This window comes from Oryctolagus cuniculus, chromosome 11, assembly GCF_964237555.1.
Source record: "Oryctolagus cuniculus chromosome 11, mOryCun1.1, whole genome shotgun sequence".
NCBI lineage: Eukaryota > Metazoa > Chordata > Mammalia > Lagomorpha > Leporidae > Oryctolagus > Oryctolagus cuniculus.
This window is the reverse complement of record NC_091442.1, coordinates 22,476,486-22,500,651: the sequence shown is the minus strand read 5'-3', so window position 1 is coordinate 22,500,651 and position 24,166 is coordinate 22,476,486. Positions and strand designations below refer to the sequence as shown.

The 24,166-nt window shown below is 38.4% G+C and overlaps 1 protein-coding gene across 31 annotated transcripts in view; it reads right to left on the bottom strand.

Annotated features, from left to right (window-relative positions):
- RBM39 (RNA binding motif protein 39) overlaps positions 1 to 24,166 on the bottom strand; it is a 34,328-nt gene that overhangs the window by 5,855 nt on the left and 4,307 nt on the right. For 7 of the 31 annotated variants that reach the window (XR_011379715.1, XM_008255967.4, XM_008255968.4 and 4 more), the window contains 9 exons: positions 21,193 to 21,387; positions 18,475 to 18,540; positions 18,324 to 18,377; positions 15,348 to 15,465; positions 12,809 to 12,961; positions 9,583 to 9,720; positions 6,022 to 6,087; positions 3,370 to 3,574; positions 2,390 to 2,467 (listed from right to left, as the gene is read on the bottom strand). Coding sequence is in view for 30 of the 31 variants with exons in the window: in XM_008255967.4 (XP_008254189.1) it covers positions 2,390 to 2,467; positions 3,370 to 3,574; positions 6,022 to 6,087; positions 9,583 to 9,720; positions 12,809 to 12,961; positions 15,348 to 15,465; positions 18,324 to 18,377; positions 18,475 to 18,540; positions 21,193 to 21,387 (1,073 nt within the window). In the remaining variant the exon portion in view is untranslated. Of the gene's footprint in view, positions 1 to 2,389; positions 2,468 to 3,369; positions 3,575 to 6,021; positions 6,088 to 9,582; positions 9,721 to 12,808; positions 12,962 to 15,347; positions 15,466 to 18,323; positions 18,378 to 18,474; positions 18,541 to 21,192; positions 21,388 to 22,486; positions 23,344 to 24,166 lie in introns of all 31 variants that reach the window. The other 24 variants (XM_008255969.4, XM_008255970.4, XM_070051301.1 and 21 more) reach the window with 8 other exon arrangements.

The window sequence follows — 24,166 nt, the reverse complement described above, 5'->3', positions numbered from 1 at the left end:
TACATATCGTTTTAACGTTTAACCTATCAAGGCTAACATAGAAGATGACAACTGATTAAAGTTTTCTTGTACAGTCTTAAATTCCAATCAGAAAGAAATAAAGTCAATAGGGTTTTCTTAACAAGAACTCTTACGCAGTGGAAGAAAAATATATTATGTTAAAAAATAAACACAGTGATTTTTAACATGTATTTTCTCATAATCACAAGCATTTCTATAGGGAAAGGCATCTTACAGGAAAACTCCTATGGAGTGAAAGGGTAGCAAATCTGAATTAACAAAATGCCACATTGCTACTAATGCTGAATTGACATTAAAAGGCAGATTACAATGTAGAAATTCTTTAGCTTCAGTAACCGAATTTTCATTAAAATGTGCTTGAATTCCATCTGAGTTTTTTGCTGGAGACAGAAAATGATAATGAAACATGGGCAAAAATGAAGAGAGATCTGCAGCCCAAGTTATATGCGGATATATATACTTAATACCTGGGGGTTTTCTAGGTGCTCAAAACTGGCATCTCAAGGAACTGAAGAAATTTAACTGGTGTATACAGAAGTAACTTCAAGATATGATCATTGTAACACTGCCAATAAACTAAATTATAATACAATTTGTTTTTTCCTAAAATGGGAAAAAATGTATGGGTACCAGACATCCATGCTATTTTTAGTAATTATCAATCCAATCATAATTCAAAAAATTATTTTCAAGGTTATTTCAGACAAATTAGGAAACAAAGCATGGATTTTATAAAGAATTCTAACCTATCTTAGAAAGTCTATTAATAAACGATAAATAAATATGAATAAAATGGTGACCCATCGATGGTTCCTAACAACAGCATTAATAGACTTTTGGTATTTAAGAGCCTCAAGCACAGTTAATACTTAGCAATCTGAAATGGTTTTAAATGGAAACCATATGGAAAAATAATTACAAATATGCACTTAAAATATTATTAATAATCTATATGAATATATAGAATTTTAGTTGTGCACAATACACACAATGTATTCAGGAAGTTGGACAGTAGAAGAAATAATGGCTGATGGGATTAAGAAAGGTTAACCCTGAAAAACCTTCAATTACCTAAAGATAATGTTTATGAAAAACAAGCTAGGGCCTAACATTGACTATTTAGAAATGAATCCTATTTCACTATATCAATTCCCTAAAAGCAAGGAACAGATCTTGATAACAGGACTCTATAGTGCTTGGTAATCAAACATTTGCTCATTATTAAGAATGGCCTGGGAGTGGGAGATAGACCTAACCATTGAAGAAGCCAGTTAGAAAGATGGAATGCCTTGGTTTTACTCCAGACTGTAGCTACTTGCTCCTGGAGACCTTGGAAAAAAACTGTTATCAACTCAAGTGCTTGAATTCCTAGCACGCATGAGGAGACTTGGATAATTTTAACTCCTGACATTGGATGGGGACTGATCTCAATTAACGTTGAAGCTGATATGATTCTCCTCATAAAAATACACTAGCATTGTTGTCAGGAACTCTAACTGCATATTAAATTTCAAGTCCTATAATCTGACAGGAAGATTAGACCAGAGGCCCATCTTCTGATTAATCACTAAAAGGCAAACAATAAAAATCCCTCAAATAATAGTATTTTAAAAGCAGAAATGATCCTCTGAAGAGATGGGCTCCTAATTTCAACAGAAACCATCAAATAACCACAAAAATGGTTTCTTGTGTTCATATTATGGTTTTTAGATATAAAAAACGTATATCTACATTCATTTACAAAGATTCACTTTGTAACTAAGTTCAAAGGACTGATTTGGAACACGAAGTGTCATAATTTCCTAAGATAAGTATGTCCTGTCATTCAAGATCCAAAGTACACAAAGCTCCTTTTACCTGTTCTAAAATGTCACTATTATTCCAGATTTTAATCCTACCCTATTTCCTAGATTTAGTTCAAGTTTATGATTCATAAAGTCAAATTTCAAGTAATTAACAAGGGACTGACACCTAGTTTGATAATTAACTTCTGCACCTCTTTCTCTACCTCATGTAAGAACCACATTCTCCAACTAGAAACCTATTAAGCAAAGATTTTTTCTCTACACTCACTACTGCAACTGTATTAAAGCCTAATTTAAGGCCTCTGGACATTTTCAAAGCTCAAATATTACAAAGAAACAATATCAACCCTGTGGTTCTTTAACAAAAGTAGAGAATTTTAAAAGAGCTAACCTTAACACTAGAAATTTACATGCTAAAAATAACCTGAAACTCTAGAACTTTATGTTAAAAGTACTTGATGAATTGAATTCTCAGTTAAGTCCTTTTAAATGCAAAAATTTGGTAAATTTTCGAATTAGATGAAAAATCAATGATTCCAAATTAGAAAAGATTCAATTCCTACCTGCCACAGCACCAAATGCCAAAGAGCCACTCATTTGCAGAGCCTGCTGTGCTGCTGGTGGAATCTGCAAACCTGTACCTGAAAAAGAATGATCTCAAGATTCTTACTAAGTTAATAACAGAGAATCCAAATTATCTGGGTGCTTAGTGTTAAGCAGCAAAAGAAAACACAAGAGGAAAAAACAAAACTAATTTACTCCTAAGTAAGAGGATACAAATGAAGCAAGAAGAATCCTGTAACTTATGTGAGTTTAAAACTTTATCAACAGATTAAATTCCAACTTTAATTCAGAGCCTTAATCCATACAAACACATGTACAGATGATGGGGAACAGCAATTGAATAGGTCACAAAAATTTTGCTATTTCTGAATGGGTATTTGCTATAGAGCTTGGGAAACTGCTTGAAATGCCCACATTCCAGAATACAGTCTGAGTTCAAGTCATGGCTTTACTTCAGATTCTGGCTTCCTGCTGATGTACACTTTGGGAAGAGGATAACTGGCCCCAGGTAGGCCTGTGGAACAAAAGGATTGAGTTCCAGGGCCAGCATAGTGGCTCAGCGGGTTAATGCCCTGGCCTGAAGTGTTGGCATCCCATATGGGCACCTGTTTGGAACCTGGCTGCTCCACACTGATCCGGCTCTCAGCTATGGCCTAGGAAAGCAGTAGAAGATGGCCCAAGTGCTTGGGCCCCTGCACCCGCATGGGAGACCCAGAAGAAGCTCCTGGCTCCTGGCTCCGGTTTGGCACAGCTCCCACTGTTGCGGTCAATTCGGGAGTGAACCATTGGATGGAAGACCTCCCTCTCTGCCTCTCTTCTCTCTTGAGTTCCAGGCTCCTAGCCACAGTCTGGCACAGCTTTGGCTGTAGCAAGCATTTTCCGAGTCAAACAGTGGATCAAAGATTTTCTTTCAAACAATATGATAAAGAGAATAAAAAAGAAAAGAAAAAATACACATTCAACATTAGGAAAAACTTACCCTCTGCAAGTCTTGCCATTAATTGGAGACGACCAGTTGTTCCCAAGTCAATTCCAGTCCTTTCCAGTTCATCACTGTCCAAAAATGAACTAGCACTGGAAGCATCAGTTCGCTCAGTAACATGGCCAACTTTCATTGGTCTTCCTGCTAGCTCAAATCCATTAAGTTGTTCCAAAGCCTTTTTGGCACATTCTGAGTCAGAAAACTGTAATTATCCAGAAAAGGGGGAATATAGTATATTAGTTCTCAAAACATACACACAAAAAAATATATTTATGTGGGAGACTGGGATGGAGATCCAAGGCACCTGTTTGTAGTTTGGCCCACTACCAACTAAAGTTGGAATGAGCCAATGATTTGAAAAGATCTACATTTCAAATAAAATGAAAGTAAATTTTTAAAACATAAAATATTAACACACTGAGTAATTATAATGTAGTACTAAAAGTAACACAACCTACATTATACAGACCATATGCTCCTCAAAACTTGTTGTAATGAGATAGTTTTAAATGACAGCTGAAAAAATAGAGAACCCTGGGGTTTGATGCTGTAGTGCAGTGGGTTAAAACCACTGCTTGCAACCATGGGCATAGTGTATTCAGAGTGTCATTTCAAGTACCTGCCACTCTGCTTCTGATCCAGCCCTCTGCTTTTGAGCCAGGGAAGGAAACAAAAGATAGACCAAGTTATAGCAATCAACACCCACCAGAGCTATAGATGGGGTTCCTGGTTCTCCTGGCTTCAACCTGGCCCAACCAAGGTTATTACAGCCAATTTTTTTTGTGAACCAAATAAATATATATTTTGCCTCTCAAATAAATATATATTCAAATTATGGAATCCTATTATAATATATGAAGCCTTAATTGCAGTGCCTTGCATTCCCATATGGGTGCCACTTCAAGCCCAGGCTACTTCACTTCTGATCCACCTCCTAATGGTCTGGAATAGCCATGGAACATGGTCCAAGTGCTTGGTTCCCTGCACCCATGTGGTGTCCTTGCTCCAGGCTTCAGATTCATGGAGCTTCAGCCACTGCAGCCATTTGAGGGGTGAACCAGTAGTTAGAAGTCCTCTCTGTGTCTTATTTATAAATAAATAAATAAATAAATATATTTTTCAAAGTCATTGCTGGGGCCGGCACTATGGTGTAGTGGGCAAAGCCACAGCCTGCACTGTTAGCATGTCATATGGGCTCCAGTTCAAGCCCTAGCTGTTCCACTTCTGATCCAGCTCTCTGCTATGGCCTGGAAAAAGCAGTGGAAATGGTCAAATAAATCAATTTAAAAAAAAAATTAAAGGCACGGGGCTAGTGTTGTGGCATAGCTGATTAAGCTACCAACTGTGACACCAGCATCCTATATGGGCGCTGGTTCTAGTCCCAGCTGATCTACTTCCCATCCAGCTCCCTGCTAATTTGTCTGGGAAAGCAGCAGAGGATGGCCCAAGTGCTGGGATCCTGGCATTCACATAGGAGAAAACAGATGAGGCTTGGCCATTGTGGCCTAATGGAGAGCATGTCACCAGGTAGTAGCTGCTACCTCATAATCCCACTAGGATTATACTTCCCTGGCTAGCCATAAACACTTTCAATGAGACAATCTTGGTCTTACTTTCTTGGAATATACAATAAAAAAGGGTTTTAAATAAAATAAACTGTCAAGAGAACTTCATTGGACTGACAAGAATGCACTATACCCATAATACCCGTCATAATGGGAGGGGCAATACAAGCTCACATGCATACTAGACTGTGCTTTTAAGTCCCAGCTCTGCTCCCAAATCTTCTTCCTGCTAATGTATACCCTTCAAAGGCAATTATGACTGTTCAAGTCGCTGAGTCCAGACACTGACATGGGAGTTTATGATGGATTTCCTGATTTCCATCTTTAGCCTGGCCCAATGCCAACTACTGTAGCCATTTGGGGAACTAACAAGCAAAGAGGAAAGCTCTCTCAAATACTTTTTAAAAATGGGAGGGAGTAAAACAAAATCTGCCCTAAAAGAGTCAGAGGCTTAATTAAATCTTCACCTATATGAACAGCTGGCTAAGAAAAATGGCTGTGTAAAAAAAACATAAAAATACAACAAATGTTAAAAGGAAAAAAGTAAACATTCAGGTTTGATCAATCAGTAAAGCCTAGTACGAAATGGTTATAAATGATAAACTTGAGGCCAGCGCCGCAGCTCACTAGGCTAATCCTCCACCTAGCGGCGCCGGCACACCGGGTTCTAGTCCCGGTCGGGGCGCTGGATTCTGTCCAGGTTGCCCCTCTTGCAGGCCAGCTCTTTGCTGTGGCCAGGGAGTGCAGTGGAGAATGGCCCAAGTGCTTGGGCCCTGAACCCCATGGGAGACCAGGATAAGTGCCTGGCTCCTGCCATCGGATCAGCGCGGTGCGCCAGCCGCGGCAGCCATTGGAGGGGGAACCAACGGGAAAGCAGGACCTTTCTGTCTGTCTCTCTCACTGTCCACTCTGCCTGTCAAAAAAAGAAAATAAAAGTAAAAATAAAAAAATGACAAACTTGAAAGTATTAAACTTGAACGTATTATGTATCCCTCCTCCTTCCAACCCAAATGATGAGCAGTATCATTTATTATGTCACTTTATGAAAAATTTTCAAATCACATTTAACAAGGCAATTACTTACTGTAATAAATCCATATCCCTTTGATCGACCTGTTTCACTATCCATCATGAGCTGTATACTTTCAATCTAAAATAACAAAACATAATTATTATGCAAATCAAAAGAAACTAAGATTATTTAACTCTTGAGACAGTTTGAAAAATCTTCTCCTGTCCTCAAAATTTATCAAATCCTTTCCCCAAAAACCTAAAAGTTGACACTACCTTATAAGCAAGAAGTTATAGTCAGGAACAAGAAAAAAATGAAGACTATGTTGTGCCTGATATATGAGCCACTGAAAGTAGGTATTTATTGACCTATTTTATTATACAATTATCACAAACAAAATGAATCATCCTCCAGTGGCAGAAGCTGAAACCAATAGCCAGTACCACAGTGCCTATACAAGCCCTGGTTGTCTCTGCTTGTTTCCACTAAAAATGTACCCACGAAAACAGCAGATGATGCACACAGTGCTTGGCCCCTGCCATCCAAATGGACTGGACTAATTGTGGATAATTTAGTCATTTCGGGAGTGAACCAGTGAAGTGATTATCAGTCTTTCAGCCTTACAAATGAATAAGGCATTTTTGTTTCATTTTCATTATGCTAAAAATATCAAAAATTGAAAATTTTATCAAGACACAGGAAACTGAAAAATGTTGGGAGTAAACTGGAAAACCTGGATAGAGTGGTAGCTATACACTGTAAGTCAATGCTCACTTTGGTTGTTTTATTGTTATACAATGTCAAGAAAGCTATCAATAAAGTACAAAAACATAAAATATAAGCACTCCCTTCAACATAAATGTTGTATCTATGGTGACTGGCCAATTATCCTAATGTGACTTCACTGTTTATCTGAATGGAAATGCACTCTACCCTATACATAAAAATTAGTGTAAGTAAGCACATAAAACAAAGAGCCTATTTTCTATTTCACTTTCTAGAAGTTTCAATTTTTTTCATTTTGTCATCACAAAATGTATAACATGTACATTATTTTATACTTCCAATATTTATTTTATACTCCAAATAAATAACACACCCACATCTCAACACCCTAAGTTAGAGTATTATTCACTCTTTAGCAGTCTCATTAACAAGCTGAGAAGTCACAAAATACTAAAAAGCATATCCTTGGGCTGCGGGGGAGGGGGTTCAGCACTGGGGCGAAGTGGGTATAAACCGCCACCTGCAAGTGCCAGCATCTCAAATGGGCGCCAATTCGAGTCCCGGCAGTTCCATTTCCAATTTAGCTCTCTGCTATGGCCTGGGAAAGAAGAAGATGGCCCGAGTCCTTGGGTGTGGGGAGCAACCGAGACTAGACTAAATTATTGGAACTGCTAAGACTAATTCTATGCATCTGATCTCCCATCATATGGCGCTGAGAATAAACAACTTCTGCACAGCTGCCTCACCAATTCGACTAATAGGCTGCAGGAGCTGATCCTGCTCCTGATTGGAGAGCAACGTGCTCGGCATGTGGGCAGCAGAGTTGGGATTGGTGGAAGAGGACTATAAAGGAGGAGAGAGACAACATGCACTAGGAACATCTGAGAGGAACATCTGAGCATCCCCTTAGAGACGGCCGGCGGTGTGCCGCCCCTCCGCGGAAACGGGGGTGGGGGGTGGAGGCAGCAAACCCGGGAAGGGCCGGGCAAAAAGAACAGCGCAGGGTCCGGTGTCGTTCCTCCGCGAGTGGGGGAGCGACACTTGGGTCCCTGCACCCATTTGGCAGACCCAGAAGAAGTTTCAGTCTCCTTTGGATCAGCACAGCTCCAGCTGTTGTAGCCAACTGGGGAGTGAACCAGTGGATGTAAGAACTCTCTCTACCTCTCCTTCTTTCTGTGTAACTCTTTCAAATAAATTGATAAATAAATTAATAAATCTTTTTAAAAAAAAGCATATCCTAGGGTAATTTGTAGAGTAGCAGTGGATAATGTGTAGTAATTACCATGATTTTTATTCATGGGCATACAATGACTCTTAATTAGCCGGTCCTGTGGCAGAATAAAACCCTTGCATAAAACACCAGCATGCAATATAAGTTCAAGTTTGAATCCTGGCTGCTCCACTTCCAGTTAGGCTCCCTACTAATGCACCTAGAAAAAGAATAGAAAATGAACCAAGTGCCTGTGTCTCTGCACCCACATGGGAGACCCAGAAGAAGCTTCTGGCTCTTGGCTTTGGATTGGCCCAGCCCTGGCCGTTGTGATCATTTGGGGAGTGACCCAGTGGATGATCAGTCTCTAACTCTGCCATTCAAACAGTAAACAACAGTAAGTTTAAAACAGTAAGTCTTTAAACCATAACAGCCTACTACTAACATTTATTCCAAAATAACATCATCTACAGGGCACCATTATGGCACAAAGGATAAGCCGCCACCAGGAACACCAGCAGCACATATCACAGCACTGGTCTGAGTCCTAGCTACTAGCTTCTCTGCTTCTCATTTAGCTCCCTGCTAACAGGTCTAATTAAGCCGCAGAAGACAGCCCTAGTACTTTCACCCCTGCCACCTAAATGGGAGACCAGGATGGAGATTTTGGCTCCTGGCTTGGTTTTGGATAAGCCCCAGCCATTCCAGCATTTAGGGAATGAATCACTGGATGGAATACTTCTTTCTCCCTCTCTTCATTGTGACTTACAGATAAAAAAAACAAAACATCTATTCTAAAAAATGACCACAAACACTCCTTTAGTAGAGAAGCATCTCTATACACTTTTAAAATTTGACTGAAAAAACATTCCTGGGGTCGGAGCTGTGGCACAAGACATTAAGCTACCACCTGCAGAGCTGACATACCATTTGGGTGCTTGTTCAAGTTTCAGCCGTTGACACATCCTATCCAACTCCCTGCTAATGCACCTGGGAAAGGAGCAGAAGGTGGCCCAAATGTTTGGGTTCTGGCACCCAGGAAGGAGACCCAGAAGAGCCTCCTGCCTCCTGGACACAGGCACAGCTCCAACAGATGCAGCCATTTAAGGAGTAACTAGCAGGTTGAAGATTTTTCTGTCTCTCCCTCTCTATAAATTCTTCCAAACAAAATAAGTCTTAAAACACCAAAGTTAGCATCTGTTGCTGAGTATAGAACACACTTATTTGTATGGATTTTTTAAGAGAATGGATTCTATTATGCATTTCATTAAAACATTATAACTATCAAATCCTCTATCTTTAAATAAATTGTTTTAGGTAACCTACACTCTTAAGTTGACACTCAAATTTCAGAAACCACTGCCTCTACCTCTCTTCTAAATACTATAAACTTGGGCCGGCATTATTGCTTAATCAGTTAAACTGCCACTGGCAAGCCAGCATCCTATATGGGCATGGGTTAGAGCTTTGGCTGCTAAACTTTTGCTCTAGCTCCCTGCTAATGCACCTGGGAAAGCCAGGGAAGATGGCCCAATGGCATGTGGGAGACTCAGATGAAGCTACTGGCTTCTGCCTGCCCACCCTGGCCATTTGGGAAATCAATCACACGGATGAAAGATCTCATGGAAAGACACTGTTATGCAGTTATATTTGGTTCAAAAACCAACTAATGATCCATGAAAAGAACTTGGACTTACCCTTCCAAAGGGCTCAAAGATCCCCCTAAGCATGTCTTCTGTTATGTTAAAGTGCAGGGAGCCCACATAAAGTCTCATAGGTCCAGCACTTCCCTTTTGTAAATTGTTTGCCATTGCTGCAGCTCTGTTCTTTTCCGCCTACAAATAAAATATGGCAAAATGTACAATGCTTAAAGTCAGTACAAAGCAAAGATTAAACTCCATTCACACATTGGTTTGCAAATGATATGAAAGATCAGAGGTTAATATCCACTAAAGTCAAAACCATAAGGAAAACTTTTCTAAGAAACCACTTACATGTGGCATGTAAAAAAGGTAAATTCATACTAAGTACCTTCAAGGTTACCAAGTGCTGGGAGTAGGCGTTACAGCTGACTGGGTAGTTTTTCTTGGGATGAGAAAGTTTTGAGGATATCCTAGATAGTCATCTTATTTGTACAACACATCGTGAAGGTAACTAATGGCACTGAATTGTACAACTAGTAAGAGTTAACACTTTATCACACGCAAAAGCTTTGATAAAAGAAATTGTATAATCACTCCATTCCACAGCTAAAACGCAATCACAAAATATTACATCAATTTTAAGCTATCATAGATTATAAATACAGAAAATATAATATTGCTTAATGAAACTGCTGATCCAATTCAACTCACTGAAATTAACTATTCCCTTTCATATCAGTCAGTAGGCCAACTGACTGACAAGCTGTAACCAGTTTGGGTACTCTTGGGCCAGAACGTATAAACTGATCACCAAGCAAACCAATTGGCTTATTAGTACTTGATCTGACTCTCATTAACAAATGAGAAGTTGCCAATTAATATCCTAACGTAAGTCACTTTCCTGAAACGAATTCAGGCAGTCATCTATTCCAATGCTGATGGCATGCTAGCTTGTAGCCAGGCTGCTCCACTTCTAATCCAGCTCCCCGCTAATGCCTGGGAAAAACAGCTTAAGATGCCGCAAGTGTTTGGGCCTTGTCATCCATATGGAAGACCAAGATTTTGACTCCCAGTTTCATTTTGGCCTTCTACTGACCATTGTAGTCATGTGAGGAGTGAACCAGCAGACAGAAGATATGTTACTACCTATTTAACTGTGACTTTCAAGTCCTGGCTGGTCCACTACCAATCTGCTTCTCTATGGCCTGGGAAAGTAATAGAAGATGGCCCAAGTAGTTGAGCCCCTACACCCGCATGGGAGACCAGGAAGAAGCTCCTCTCCTGGCTTGGGATCGGCAAAGCTGCAGGCGCTGCAGCTGATTGGGGTTAAACCAGGGAATCAAAGGCCTCTCTCTCTTCCTCTCCTCCTTGCTGCATAACTCTGACTTTCAAATAAAAATAAATCTTTAGGAAAAAAAAAAAACCTTCATTTCAACCTTTAATGGCACCATTCATTCAACAGTTTTGTCCTCCTCGTAACAAGAATTAATGATTATTTTCATATTCAGTTTACATTGAAGCACATGACCATACCAAGTACTCTCAAATTTTTTGTCCGGCACTGTGGCTTAGCGGGTAAAATCGCCACTTGCGGTGCCAGCATCCCATATGGGTGCAGATTCGAGTCCCAGCTAGCTGCTCCACTTCTGATCTGGCTCTCTGAGGTGTTCTGGGAAAGCAGTAGATGGCCCAGAAGGGGCTCGGGGCTCGGGGCTCCTGGCTCCTGGCTTCAGATTGGCGCAGCTCTGGCAGCTGCGGCCAATTGAAGAGTGAACCAGCGAATGCAAGACCTCCCTCCCTCGCTCTCCCTCTCCCTCTCTGTCCCTCCTCCTTTAAAAAAAACATCTAAGCATAATAATATCTTAACATATGATAAAAGGCTAACAAAGTCGCCAAAGATGGCCCACCTATCTAGGGCCCTGTAACTCACATGGGAGATATAGACTTAACTCCTACCTTTGGCCTGGTGCAGCCCTGCCTGTTGAAACCTGGGGATTAACTCAGTGGGTAAAAGATCGGTCTCTCTCCCTGGCCTATAATTCCTGATTTTCAAATAAATTAATAATCTTAAAAACTAAAAGGCCATGGTAACACACAGCTTAGATGGTCACTGAAAGTAAATATCAAGACACCTCTGATTATAAAAGGCTTATATAACTTTAAAATTAGTCTGACGAAGCAACCAGATTTAGAAGCAATTGTAAAGTATTTCAGTGGTGTCAAAGCAATCAGCATTCTTGTTAGTGCATTGTGCACACTGTATCAGTAACACTAAGCTGGCTATTTTTGAAAACCCAAGTTATTAGAAATCAGTAATGTATTTAAGAGATGTAAGTAATCATCAAGAATTCCAAGAATACTTTCATAATTTATAGTCAATAGAATGATGAGTTCCAACTTCTCTATACCTGAGATCTAAAATATGCTGGTTCATTTCATTTTTCCAAGGCAATACTCAGGTCACCCACTTTGGGATTTCAGTTAAGTATAACCCAATCACGTTTTGGGATATTCCAAACAGAAGATGTCTTCCAAACAGGATTGCAGCATCTCAAATTTGAAGAAACATTAAGGGGCCAGCTCTGTGGCTGAACCTTCACCTGAAGCGCTGGAATCCCACATGGGCTCAGGTTTTAGTCCTGGCTGCTCTTCTTCAGATCCAGCTCTCTGCTATGTCCTGGGAAAGTGGGAAGATGGCCCAAGTGCTTTGGGCCCCTGTACCCACGTGCAAGATCCAGAAGACGCCCCTGGCTTCTGATCAGCCCAGTTCCAGCCATGGGGAGTGAACCAGCAGATGGAAGACCTTTCTCTCTGTCTCTCCCTGTTAATGCTACCTCTCAAACAAATAAATTTTAAAAATCTTAAAAAAACCAATTTATTAGAACTCATGGCTGTTTAAGCTATTCTTAACATTATATTATGCATGTTACAAAATGGTAAAAATATTAAGCATTATTCTATTTATAAAGTACAGGAAAAATATACCCTTAGATACTTCTACAACTTAACAGATTACTGCAAATCAATAAAGTTCTAGACCAAGTTCTCAGGTTTTATTTTTCTTGAAGAAGGTATTTAAAACTTCTATAAAAATTGGAACAGGATGGTTGAGAACACATTACTTGCAAGTTGTAACTCAGAAGTTATAAACCAAAAATAGGTCTTGAGAACATATGCCTCAAGGTAACAAGCAGTGATTAACTTTTATGATGCACTGAAATCCCTAACATTACACCAACCTAAGCACTATCAACAATCAAATTCTTAACCCAGAATTTACCTGTGATGCCTGTACTATGATTGGCACTCCTAAAACTCGTTGACCAGTTAATCCTATTGCTAGAGGCACTGAGCTCACATCGACAAACTCCACATAAGCAATTCCTTTGGAACGTCTTGAATTTCTATCAGAAATCATTCTCACATCTCGAACCTGGAAAGAAACACACCCTTTAATGAACAGTCCTATTTGTAAACATATACTGTAACTCATGTCTATTTATAATTATTTCAAAAATATACACAAGGCTCATTAACGATAGAGCAAAGGACAAAACCATTAAAAAATCTTTAGGGGCCAGTGCTGTGGTGTGGTTGGTGAGCCTCTGCCTGCGGCACTGCCATCCCATGCACCAACTGATTGAGTCCTGCCTGTTCTACTCCCAATCTAGCTCTCTACTGGTGGCCTGGAAAAGCACCAAAAAAATGGCCCAAGTGCCTGGGCCATAAAACCCCAGTGATAGCAGAAGCTCCTGATTTCAGATCAAATGCCAATTGTTGGGGTCAACGCTGGGTGCCGGTTCTAGGCCCGGCTGCTCCTCTTCCAATCCAGTTCTCTGCTATGGCCTGGGACAGCAGTAGAAGATGGCCCAAGTCCTTGGGCCCCTGCACCGATTTGGGAGAGCTGGAAGAAGCTCATGGCTCTTGGCTTCAGATCGATGCAGCTCTGGACAATGTGGCCATCTGGGGAGCGAACCAGTGGATGGAAGACCTCTCTCTCTGTCTCTACTACTCTCTGTACGTAACTCTTTCAGATAAATAAAATAAATCTTAAAAAAAAAAAAAAGCCAACTGTTGTGGCATTTAGGGAGTGAATAAGCAGATCAAAGAGCTCTGTCTCTAGCTCTATCTGCATCTCAAACTCTTAAAAAAATTTTTCAGTTGAGACTATTTTTTCAAAATATAACAAACACAAGCATTTAATATACTTCAACTATAAATAAAAAAGTAAACAATCTCACATAAACATATGGTATTCTCAGCAAACAAGAGTAACTTTGTAGTTTAGGCTTTATCATTTTCAGTTCAAAGTTATCACTTTTGAAAAATAATGGTAAAAGCTACCAAAGCTTAATCAGTTACTCTTGCTCCACTGAAAGAACATATTTTTCCCCAAGCCAACACATATTCATTATACGGGACACTAATGGGAACAGATATTAAAACTGGAAGTCTCCAGACAGGACTCCTTTGGTCTTTTCAGATTCAACAGTCCATAGAAACTGTTAAATCACTTATTAAAGAAAATCTGTTGCCAGACATTAAGTTCTGAAATGATTATCACATCCCAAACAGGTTCAGGATTCTGAAGTATCAAAAGTAAACCTTTACGAACTAACTGCAACTTCATAAACATTAACTCGAGGCCAAAACAAAAAAACCTACACATTAATGTAAAACTTACACAATGTAAGAACACATCTCTGTATAACTTAGCAAATGTTCTGTAAATATTTAGCAATTACTGAGTCTCATACTAAGCCAAAGACTAATGGTAATTTAAACCACAACAAGATCACCTAACTTATTAGTATTACATAAACTTCCAGGCTGGGGGCAGGGCCTGTGGCACCATGGGTTTGGGCACTGTATTGATCCACCTGCTCCACTTCTTATTCAGCTCCCTGCTAATGTGGCCAAGAAAAGCAGTAAAGGGTGACCAAAGTGCTTGGTCCTATGCACCCTGGTGAGAGACCCAGAAGAAGCTGCTGGCTTCAGCTTGGCCCAGCTCTGGCTATTCTGACCATTTGGGAAGTGATCCATCTGATGGAAGACTTGTCTCTCCTGCTCTCTCTGCAACTCTACTTGGGTTTTGCTACCTGGCTATGGCTCCTAACTCCTGTTTCCTACTAATGTAGACCTTGGCAAGCACTGGTGATAATACAAGGTATTCTGGGCTCCTACCACCGACATGGAAGATGTGTTTGCAAGTTTCTTGGCACCCCATTGCATCACTTGCCCAGCCCCAGCTGTTAAGAGCATTTGTGTGTGAAAGATACTTTAAGTAGATTTCTAACACAATCTCTTAGGGTTATTGCTGTGCCATCAAAGGTTCAGCCCTCATCTGCATATGGGCACTGGTTCTGGTCCCAAATGCTCCACTTCCAGTCCAGCTCCCTAGTGGGTCTGGGAAAGCAAGTGAAGATAGCCCAAGCCCTTGGGCCCTGCACCCACGTGGGAAACAGAGAAGAAGCTCCAGTCGCCTGGCTTCAGATTGGCCATTTGGAGAGCGAACCAGCAGATGGAAGCACTCATTGTCTGTCATCCCCCTTCTCTGCTATCTCTGCCTTTCAAATAAATATATCTTTTTTAAAAAAAATCTTTTGATGATATGCAGTTAACATTAATCAGCCTAAAAACAATTAAATTCCTGATTATGAAAAAATTGAATCATTGGCAAAAGCTAATTCTTTTACTCAAATACATGATTTGACATTTAAATGTTTTCTCTAATGTCTTCTCTTCTTTATCTGCCATACTGACAACTCCTAAAGCACTGATTTCCACCTACTTGACCTCCCTACACAGACTAATATTACCTTTCCTACTGTGGAGAAGAATTCTTCCAAATCCCGTGGTCGAATTCTTGCTGCTAATTGCATGCAGAAAACTGTCCGTGCATCTCTTTCCTCAGGAGTTAGATTATCAATAGGCTCTCTAATAGGAGTAGAGAACACAATGTCAATTTTACTTATTCTTTTAATTTAAATACACACTTTCAGAAAGCACTTTTAATTTAACTAGCCTGTCAATATTTCCATGCCCATCTTCACCAAAAATGTATAAAAATGTCCATATATAAAAACTTAACATGATCCAGTACCTTCAGAGTGATAGTATACTAAATATCCTAACCACATCTTATTCAGTATCAGGACTTTTAAAAGTTCTTTAGTTTTGCAATCCTGAAAATGGTATTCTACACAATAAATGGCCAATGAGAACTCTGACAGTTTTAATAGTCATGCAAAATAACCCAAGCATTAATGCCAGAAATATCTAAAATGGGTGAAATGGATGCTTCCCCAACAGAATCATTAAAAAACCATAAAGCTCAAATAATTTTGAAAGAACAGGCACTTGTCATAGCAATTAACATGCCACTTGGTATGCCCCCATCCCATCCTGGAGTGTCTGGACTGAAATCTTGGCTCCACTCCAGTTAAGAGCTTATTGTTAATACATACCCCTGGAGACAGTAGTAAGTGACAGATGGCTGAAGTACTTGGTCACCTGAGACCCATGTGAGAAACCTGGATTGAGTTCCCAGGTACTGGCTTCAGCCTGTCCCAGCCCCCCGGCTGCCAACTGTAGTCATTTAGAGAGTAAATCACCAAACAGGAGCTCTGTCTCACTGCCTCTCAAATAACAACATTTAGAAAGACACAAAAATAAACTTGAAAGTAGAATCACAGAGGCAGGCACTAAGGCATAGTAGGTTAAGCCTCCCCCTGTGGCAACTGCATCACACATGGGCGCCAATACATGTCCCAGCTGCTCCTCTTTGAATCCACCTCTCTGTGGCCTGGGAAAGCAGCAAAACATGATTCAAGTGCTTGGGTTCCTGCACCCACATGGGAGACCCAAAAGAAGCTCCTGGCTCCTGGCTTCAGATCGGCTCAAGTCTGGCCAATTGAGCCATTTGGGGAGATAGCCAGCAGATGGAAGACCTCTGTGTCTAAAATCTGCCTCTCAAATAAATAAGTAAAGCCTTTAATAAAAATAAAAACAGGTAAAATCACAAATTTTACAAATTTGATTCTAAGAATTTTAGCTTATTTTACTATTTGAGATATGACAGTAAGCTGGTTGCTAATTATTTTCTTGGTGGGGTAGGCACCATGTCATAGCATGCTGCTCCACTTCCATTCCAGCTCCTGCTAATGGCCTGGTAAATTCAAAGGAAGATGGCCCAGTGGTACTCGCCAGATGGAGCTTACTGCACAAGCCCAGCAGTTGCAGTAAAGCAGTGGATGTAAAATCTATCTCTACATCTCTGTCAAATTACATGAAATAAAACTTAAAAAAATTTACAACTTGGTAAGACTCCACAAATGTCATATCTGAATTAGTTTACTAATGGTTAAACTAGCACAGGGACAGTAATCACAACCATCAAAAATCAAAACCAGGAAAACCATTATAAATAGCAGTATTCAATTTACTCATTCTTACAGACCTTACAGACAGGGTGCATTTCGAAACATATAAAGGGAATTCAATTGCTTAAAGAAAAAGTTAAAAGCTGATATCTAATTTTCACTTCACACAAAAAGTATCTATTAACAGCACCTGTGTTACAAAATAAATGTTGACGTTCTATGTTAATCTTTAAAGATGTACACTTAATATGCTTTTTTATTTTCTGGGCATTCTCAGGAATGTTTTCATAAAAAAAAAGCAAAAAAATTTGCTACACCTACAAAACTATGGTACAAATCTGGAGAAATTAGCAGGTAACTGTAAAAAATGTATTATGGGTACCACTGCTATGACATGGCGGGTTAAACCATTGTCTGCAGTTCAGACAACCCACATGGGCGCCGGTTCAAGTCCCAGCTGTTTCACTTCCAGTCCAGCTCTCTGCTAATGTGCCTGGAAAAGCAGCAGATGGCCCAAGCGCTTGGGCCACTGTACCTAAAAGGCAGACCGGAAAAAGCTCTTGACTCCTAGGTTTGTCCTGGCCACTGGGGCCATTTGGAAGTGAACCAGTAGATGGAAGATCTCTCTGGTTTTCCCTTTTTCTCCGTAATTCTTTCAAATAATTCAATCAATATTTTAAAAAATTTTACGGTTAAACACATAAAAACTGAACTAGATTCAGCAAATGAGGACAATAAGTGGATTTTCTTGTGAAACCCACTATTTAGAGTAAAACGTCTGTTGCAGAGCTTTCAAATTCATAGATTTTCATGAAATACACAATTAAACTATACCAAATTAACATATAAAACTCATTCTTAAAAGCTGGTCTTTATATAGAGGTGACCAGTGAAAAATAATGCTATTGTATGTCAAAATGTTTCCAACACACAATTGACGACCTGGACAAATCAGTCTTATTTTTATTTAGAAAGAAAGTTAATTCATGGAAACATTCAAGAACAGAATACTACTAAGGTAATTCACTCAGGCTTTTGAGATAAAATACTTTTTCAGGCAAGAGCGAAATGGTTGATTGTTAGTACTTCTCTACATAAGGCAATTTCAATCAACCCATGATTTATTAATTCTGAAGCCAGTCTATTAAGTTTCCCATAGAGCTATTAAAATTTTATTTAACAGGGAAATAAGATTAGCTACTGTACATTAAAAATGGCAATTTGTGCTTTTTAAATTACATGAAATTAATGTTACTGAAAACTCAGTAGAAATTCACACTGATTTAAAAGTACTGTAGTACTGCAAAAGAAAGCAAAAGCAAAATTTAGTATTGTCAAAATTACTGTTATTAAATTCAGCAATGGCATGAACTGCAGAAGTTTAGAAGAAAAAAAAAATAGGGACACAGCTACCTCACAGGGCTCTTGTCTTTTCTGAATGGACTTTTGCTTCGAGAACGTCGTCTGCTGCAAAGTTAAAGAGTTTCAGAAGTTACCCAAACAAGTAAAATCAAATTAGTTCCTTTAAAAACAATTTAAGCAATTCAGAAGTATGTTTAAAAACCTTAATTTGATGCTATGAGGCAACCCAATCTTTCCTCGGATGGCACTGTTAAATTTTGGTCCGGAGCTAAAAAGGAAACACAAAATTACACTAGTTACAGGTTTAGGGTCTTGCTAAGATCGCGTTCATGCGCTCTCCAGCAAGTTTAACATTGTTTAGGCTGCTTGTTTTCCACCTCAATTATGAAGAGGAAACAAAAAAAAAAACTTTTTTTCTTAGCTCTATCCCAGGCAATCTGCCCTCATGTTTATCCAACCTGGACCACTGAGAGGTGCCAAGACCAAAGGTTACAGCCTCAAATTTTTTAATTCTGAAAATGTTCACACCCATTTTCAATTTATAGTTTTCCTTTTTAATTATATATTTATGAATATATTTGAAACGGAAAGAAAACACATATACACAAAATCGTGGAAAGAAATTCTTCTCCACTTTGCTCACATCAGTAGTTAACTACTGTTAACAAGCTGGTGTGTATTCCTACAGGTTCTTCCTGAGGAATATTATGTGTAAATACAATACGTAAGTTTTGTTTCCTTCTTTGAGCTTCTTTTTAAAAATAAAGGATATAATTTTTAGTCATGAAAATTTCTCTGTATGAGCAATTCTTAGTCCAAATAACATTACATTTAGCATAGTATATTTCAGTTCTTTGTGGTAAAATATTCCATAGTATGTATGTGAAAGTAATTCACCAACTGTTCAGTAAATTTTTTGTTACTGTTTTCAGATCACAAAGAAAACTATTCTCTACCAGTAGTTTGTGCCTTTTAAAAAAGTCTAATTTAAAGCCATCAGTCAGATATCCCTCAGTGCTCATCTGAACCCTATTCAAGAAGGTTAGTAAAATGAATCGAGCCTATGATCCACATTTGAATTAATTTTCACGGAATCTACAATCACCTACATCATCCAAACAGTTCTAAATAAAATTATTTTCTATTAGATGTGTCATTTGCAATCCAGACTAACAGTGAGAATTAAGGATATACATTTACCTAATAAAAGTTTAAGTTAGAACCTCTAAGGTATAATCTCTCCTTTAATTAAAAAGTAGTCTGTTATAGCCTTAAAAAAAATCACCTGTAACTTAACACAAAAACTAGGTAATTTTTAAACAATTTTTAATAGTCCAAGCAGGACCCCAAGCAGACTTCTAAGCAATCTACACTCCTTTGCAATTCATTTGGGCAAGAAGATTTAACAGTCCCATTTCTGAATCCAGTACATCTTAATAAATTAAGATAAGGAAAACTTTTTGATATAATATCCAGATAAGCATTATGGTTCCATTTTCAGCTCTCAAAATTTCTGAACTAAGCAGTTAAACCGCATTGTGGCACAGTGAGTTTAGATGCTGCCTGCAATGCTGGCCTCCCATATGGGCACCTGTTCAAGTTTCAACTACTCCACTGTGATCCAGTTCCCTGCTAATAGGCCAGGGAAAGAGACATAAGATGGACAGAGTGCTTGTGCCCCTGCCACCCACATGGGAGACCTTGCCAAGTTCCAGGCTCCTGTCATTGCGGCGTGAACCAATAGATGGAAAATCTTGCTTTCTACCTCTCACTCCCTCACTCTCTTTCAAATTAATACATCTTAGAAACAAAGTTTAACAAACAGGAGTTCAAGTCAGAATCAGAACTCAAAGTGTTACTAACTCCAAAGGATTTAAATTAATACCCAAATACTTCATGAATATAAGTATTCTTAATTATTTATATTCTTTTCTCAATTATGACTCTAGTTTATCTTCCAGTTATTTCCTTCACATAAGATGAGGAAATGAGCCAGCGTTGTGGCGTTGCAGGTAAAGCCACTGCCTGCAATGCTGACAACCCACACTGGTGCTGGTCCGGGCTGCTCTACTTCCAATCCAGCTCCCTGCTAATGGGCCTGAGAAAAGCAGCAGCAAGTGGCCCAATTCCCTGGGCCTTGCTACCCACATGAGACCTTGGAAGAAGCTCCTGGCTTCATAGCAGCAGCCATCTGGGGAGTAAACCAGCAGATGAGGATCTCTCTCCCTGCCTCTTTCAAATAAAAAAATGATCAAATAACTTGCCCAAGTGAATGAGCAAAGTCGGATCCAGTTGTTATCTCTAAAAATCTATCCTCAACTGTTTAAAATGTACCCTGTGCACACAGTTCACAACAATGTGCTAATATAATCATAAAGCATCAAGGACTACTAAATTTGATCCTTGCTTTAGGTAGTCTCTAATATTGTTTTAATGATCACAATGAACTTGCTTTCAATTTGTTTAAATGAGCACTCCCAAATTTCTATAGTGATTTAAAAAGTATAAATTTTAGTTTGGAATATCGATTATCAAAGAATATTAAATACAAAGCATGTGATGAGCTCAAGGGGGCATACACAACAAATTCATAAAAGGTCTGTCATTTCAGCTGAAAACAGCTACAGACAAGATTTCATATGTAATTTCCTCCTAGCACTCTAATGCTAGTTTGAAATGGCATACAATTAACATTTTCAGATGGAGTAACAGGAAATAAGCTGCATGCCTAGTAAAGGAAAGTATTTGTCTACCATGTATTTTTCTCTTTATTAGTCTTCAAAGGCCAAGATCCTTTAGCTTTTAATACCTTCAAAGCAATCATCAAAATTTTTTATAATTCAAGTCCTTGAAAATAATTTGCTGTTGGAATACTCAAGAAATGACCCTCAAACCAAAATCAAAATTAAAAGTTACATACTAAGGGCTTCTGTAGCGGCCTCGGAATCTGCGATCTCGACTTCTTGATCGACTCCTTCTCCTTTCTTTGCTTCTACTTCGCTTCCTTTCACGGCTTTTGCTCTTTTTCCTTTCTCTATCTCTGCTTCTCTTCCGTTCCTTACTTTTGCTTCTCTTCCGTTCATGACTACGACTCCTGCTCTTGCTTTTTTTCCTCCTGAAGAAAAAAAAATCCACAATTATCTTGTTGGCTGAAGAACTCACCAAAATACACTTCCTTTTTTATGGTCACAAATTATTTTTTGTAACTTAATTTGTAAACTTATTCGGTATTTTTGAGATCATACAATGGTTCACAACCATGTCAGGAAAAACAATTTCTTCGTATGGTAAACAATATTCCATCTTTGCTTTACTGTTACTGAAAAGATGAGCAGAGAATTATTTGATATTTGAGACTCATCCATTAAGAGCATGATTTACTGTAAGTTGCTACAGTTAAAGAGGAACAAGACTCGTTGGCAGATATAAATCAAAACCTAAACTTTTAAATGAAGTTTGACTGTCATGTATCAAGCCAACAAGCATTACTGCAACCCACAACGTACATTAATAAAATCGAAGTTACAACAGATCACATTCACATTGAAGTACTAGTGCTGGTTCATAAATAGTTTTCATTAAACTGATTTAGTTGAAGTCAATTTTGACCCAATTCACACATGAAAGTATTTTTATACTTCAAACAGACATCAACATTTTGATTTTTAAAAATAACAAAGAACACTATGAACTAATGAATAAAATCTATTTTCACACTTCTAGATTTGAAAGTGACCATTTCAAATATTTTCTGTAAAGTTATAACGAATATACAAGAAAAGAGTATGCTATTTTTAAGCCTGTTTATCACAAGCCTGTGAAGTGTAATAAGAAAACAAAAATCAACTTAACCTTCATGAATCTTAATAAAATCTCACTCTGAAAAGTGCAAGAGTCCATCAGACCTTTCTGTTCATTTCTGTATTCACCCACTCAATTAAATCTTACAATCTGTACCTCTGTATAATCACCCAAATTTTAGAGGTGCCTTCAGATATTTTAAATTCAAAAAAATCTCAAAATAAACTTATTCTACTAAAATATAAATTTGTACTGGTTTCAAAATTAAACATTTTGACAACTCTACATCATTACTTGGAAATTTGTTTAGTCCTTATCAAAACAAAAGTTAATACAAGAACAATGGAGGTCTGCCTCAGAGAACCTGTAAACAGGTCATCTTAGAGTGCATTGAAAAGAGAAAATGAAGACACCCACCTTCTGGAATCTTGAAACCCACACTCCAATCACAAGGAGATGTAGAGCTTTCCAAGGAGGCAGAAACTTTGTCTAAAATTTCAAGATAATCCACCTGACTGTCAGAAATGTACATGCTAGGTAGCACATGACAGAAAATTAGGCTACACTCATTATTTATATAGAAGTCACCAAAGTAATGCCAGAAAGGCAACAGACAACAATCCAACTTTCTTGCCTGAAAAATCTGACTCTCTCTTTAACACAAGAATTCTGTGAGCCAGTAAGTCCTAAAATTCAATTAGGAAACTGGGTAAAATGCAGCTTGATCCCCCATACACAAAAAAAAACAAAGTTTTTGCTCTGTTCATAGTCATACAAGAGAGGGAGCCAACCTCCCTATTCACTCATAAGCTCCATAAATTATTCTGCCAAAATTGGAAAATAATTTTTTTTGGAAAGTAATTTTAACTTAAGGTTTTTGTAGTACTTTTTGTAAACAAGCTCCCACTCACATCTGAAGGCAACCCCACATAGATAAACAGCAATATACTAACACATTCAGAAAATACATTTTGCTTAAAAGCCCAGACAAAAACTGAAGGGCGCATGAAACCAGTACTTCTCTATAACAAATTCCAGCTTCATAAAACATTAACAGTTATCAAAATCCTCACTAATAGTCAAATCCTGTTACAACTTAAAAGGGACTTTCCAAAGTCTTTAGTGGCAGTGGAAATTTGTACTGAACATCATTGAAGTAAATGGTCCACTGGGCTGGGCCTTTGGACTTTTTGGTTATATGGCCTCTGCTGTAAAGGTGTTTTGCTATAACTGGATTTGACGAAGATCTAAATTTTAAATGCAAAGTATTCTGGAAAATAAGAAAAAAAATACAAAAGTCATTTATCCCAAAATTTATAGATAATCCACACCACAGTAGCCAATATTATTTCAACTGTGTTACTTTTTTGTCATCCTTTTTTTTGAGTAATTCTCTAAAGAGCTTAACAGAATCAATGCTGGTTTAGAGGTTGCAGAATTGGAAACACAAGTTAACACTCCCATGAAGGCAACCTCAGGTACTTAAAAAGCATACTTTGAAGTCTTACCAAACTCACAGCTCTTCAGAAAACAGCCTAATTGATGATTTGTGTTATGTCAAACTTAGTTCCTTTTACTATAAGAGTATGTTGAGAATCAGCATTACAATTTTTTAAGAGAAAACATTTACTACCTTACAAACTGTATCTCAACATTTCAATGGCTTTTAAGACAATGGAGTTTTGGAGTGAAAAATGGAAAATGGCATGTCCTTTGGTTAAGAAGCATAATACACTTTTACTTGTTACATATTTTATCTACCCCTAAATGTAACTTTTCTTCTGGATTGCAAATTTTCTTCAGAAAAATGGGTGGCAAGTTTCCTGACTGAACAGGGAACCATTTAGTCAGTTATAATTGAGAATGGTTAGTGTGACAGAAACATTTTGAACACATTTTAAAAGATTACTGCAAGCAGTATCTAGAAAGTATCTTCCCTTCCACAAAGAACCTTAGGACTAATTACTGTAAATTGTCCATTTCTTAGTCTCACAGAACTCAGTATTAGATAAGTACCACCGAACACCACTCTAGAAGAGTTTGATGCTCAATTTCCCTATTAAAGCCAGGTATCCCTAATGCACTTAGATGCA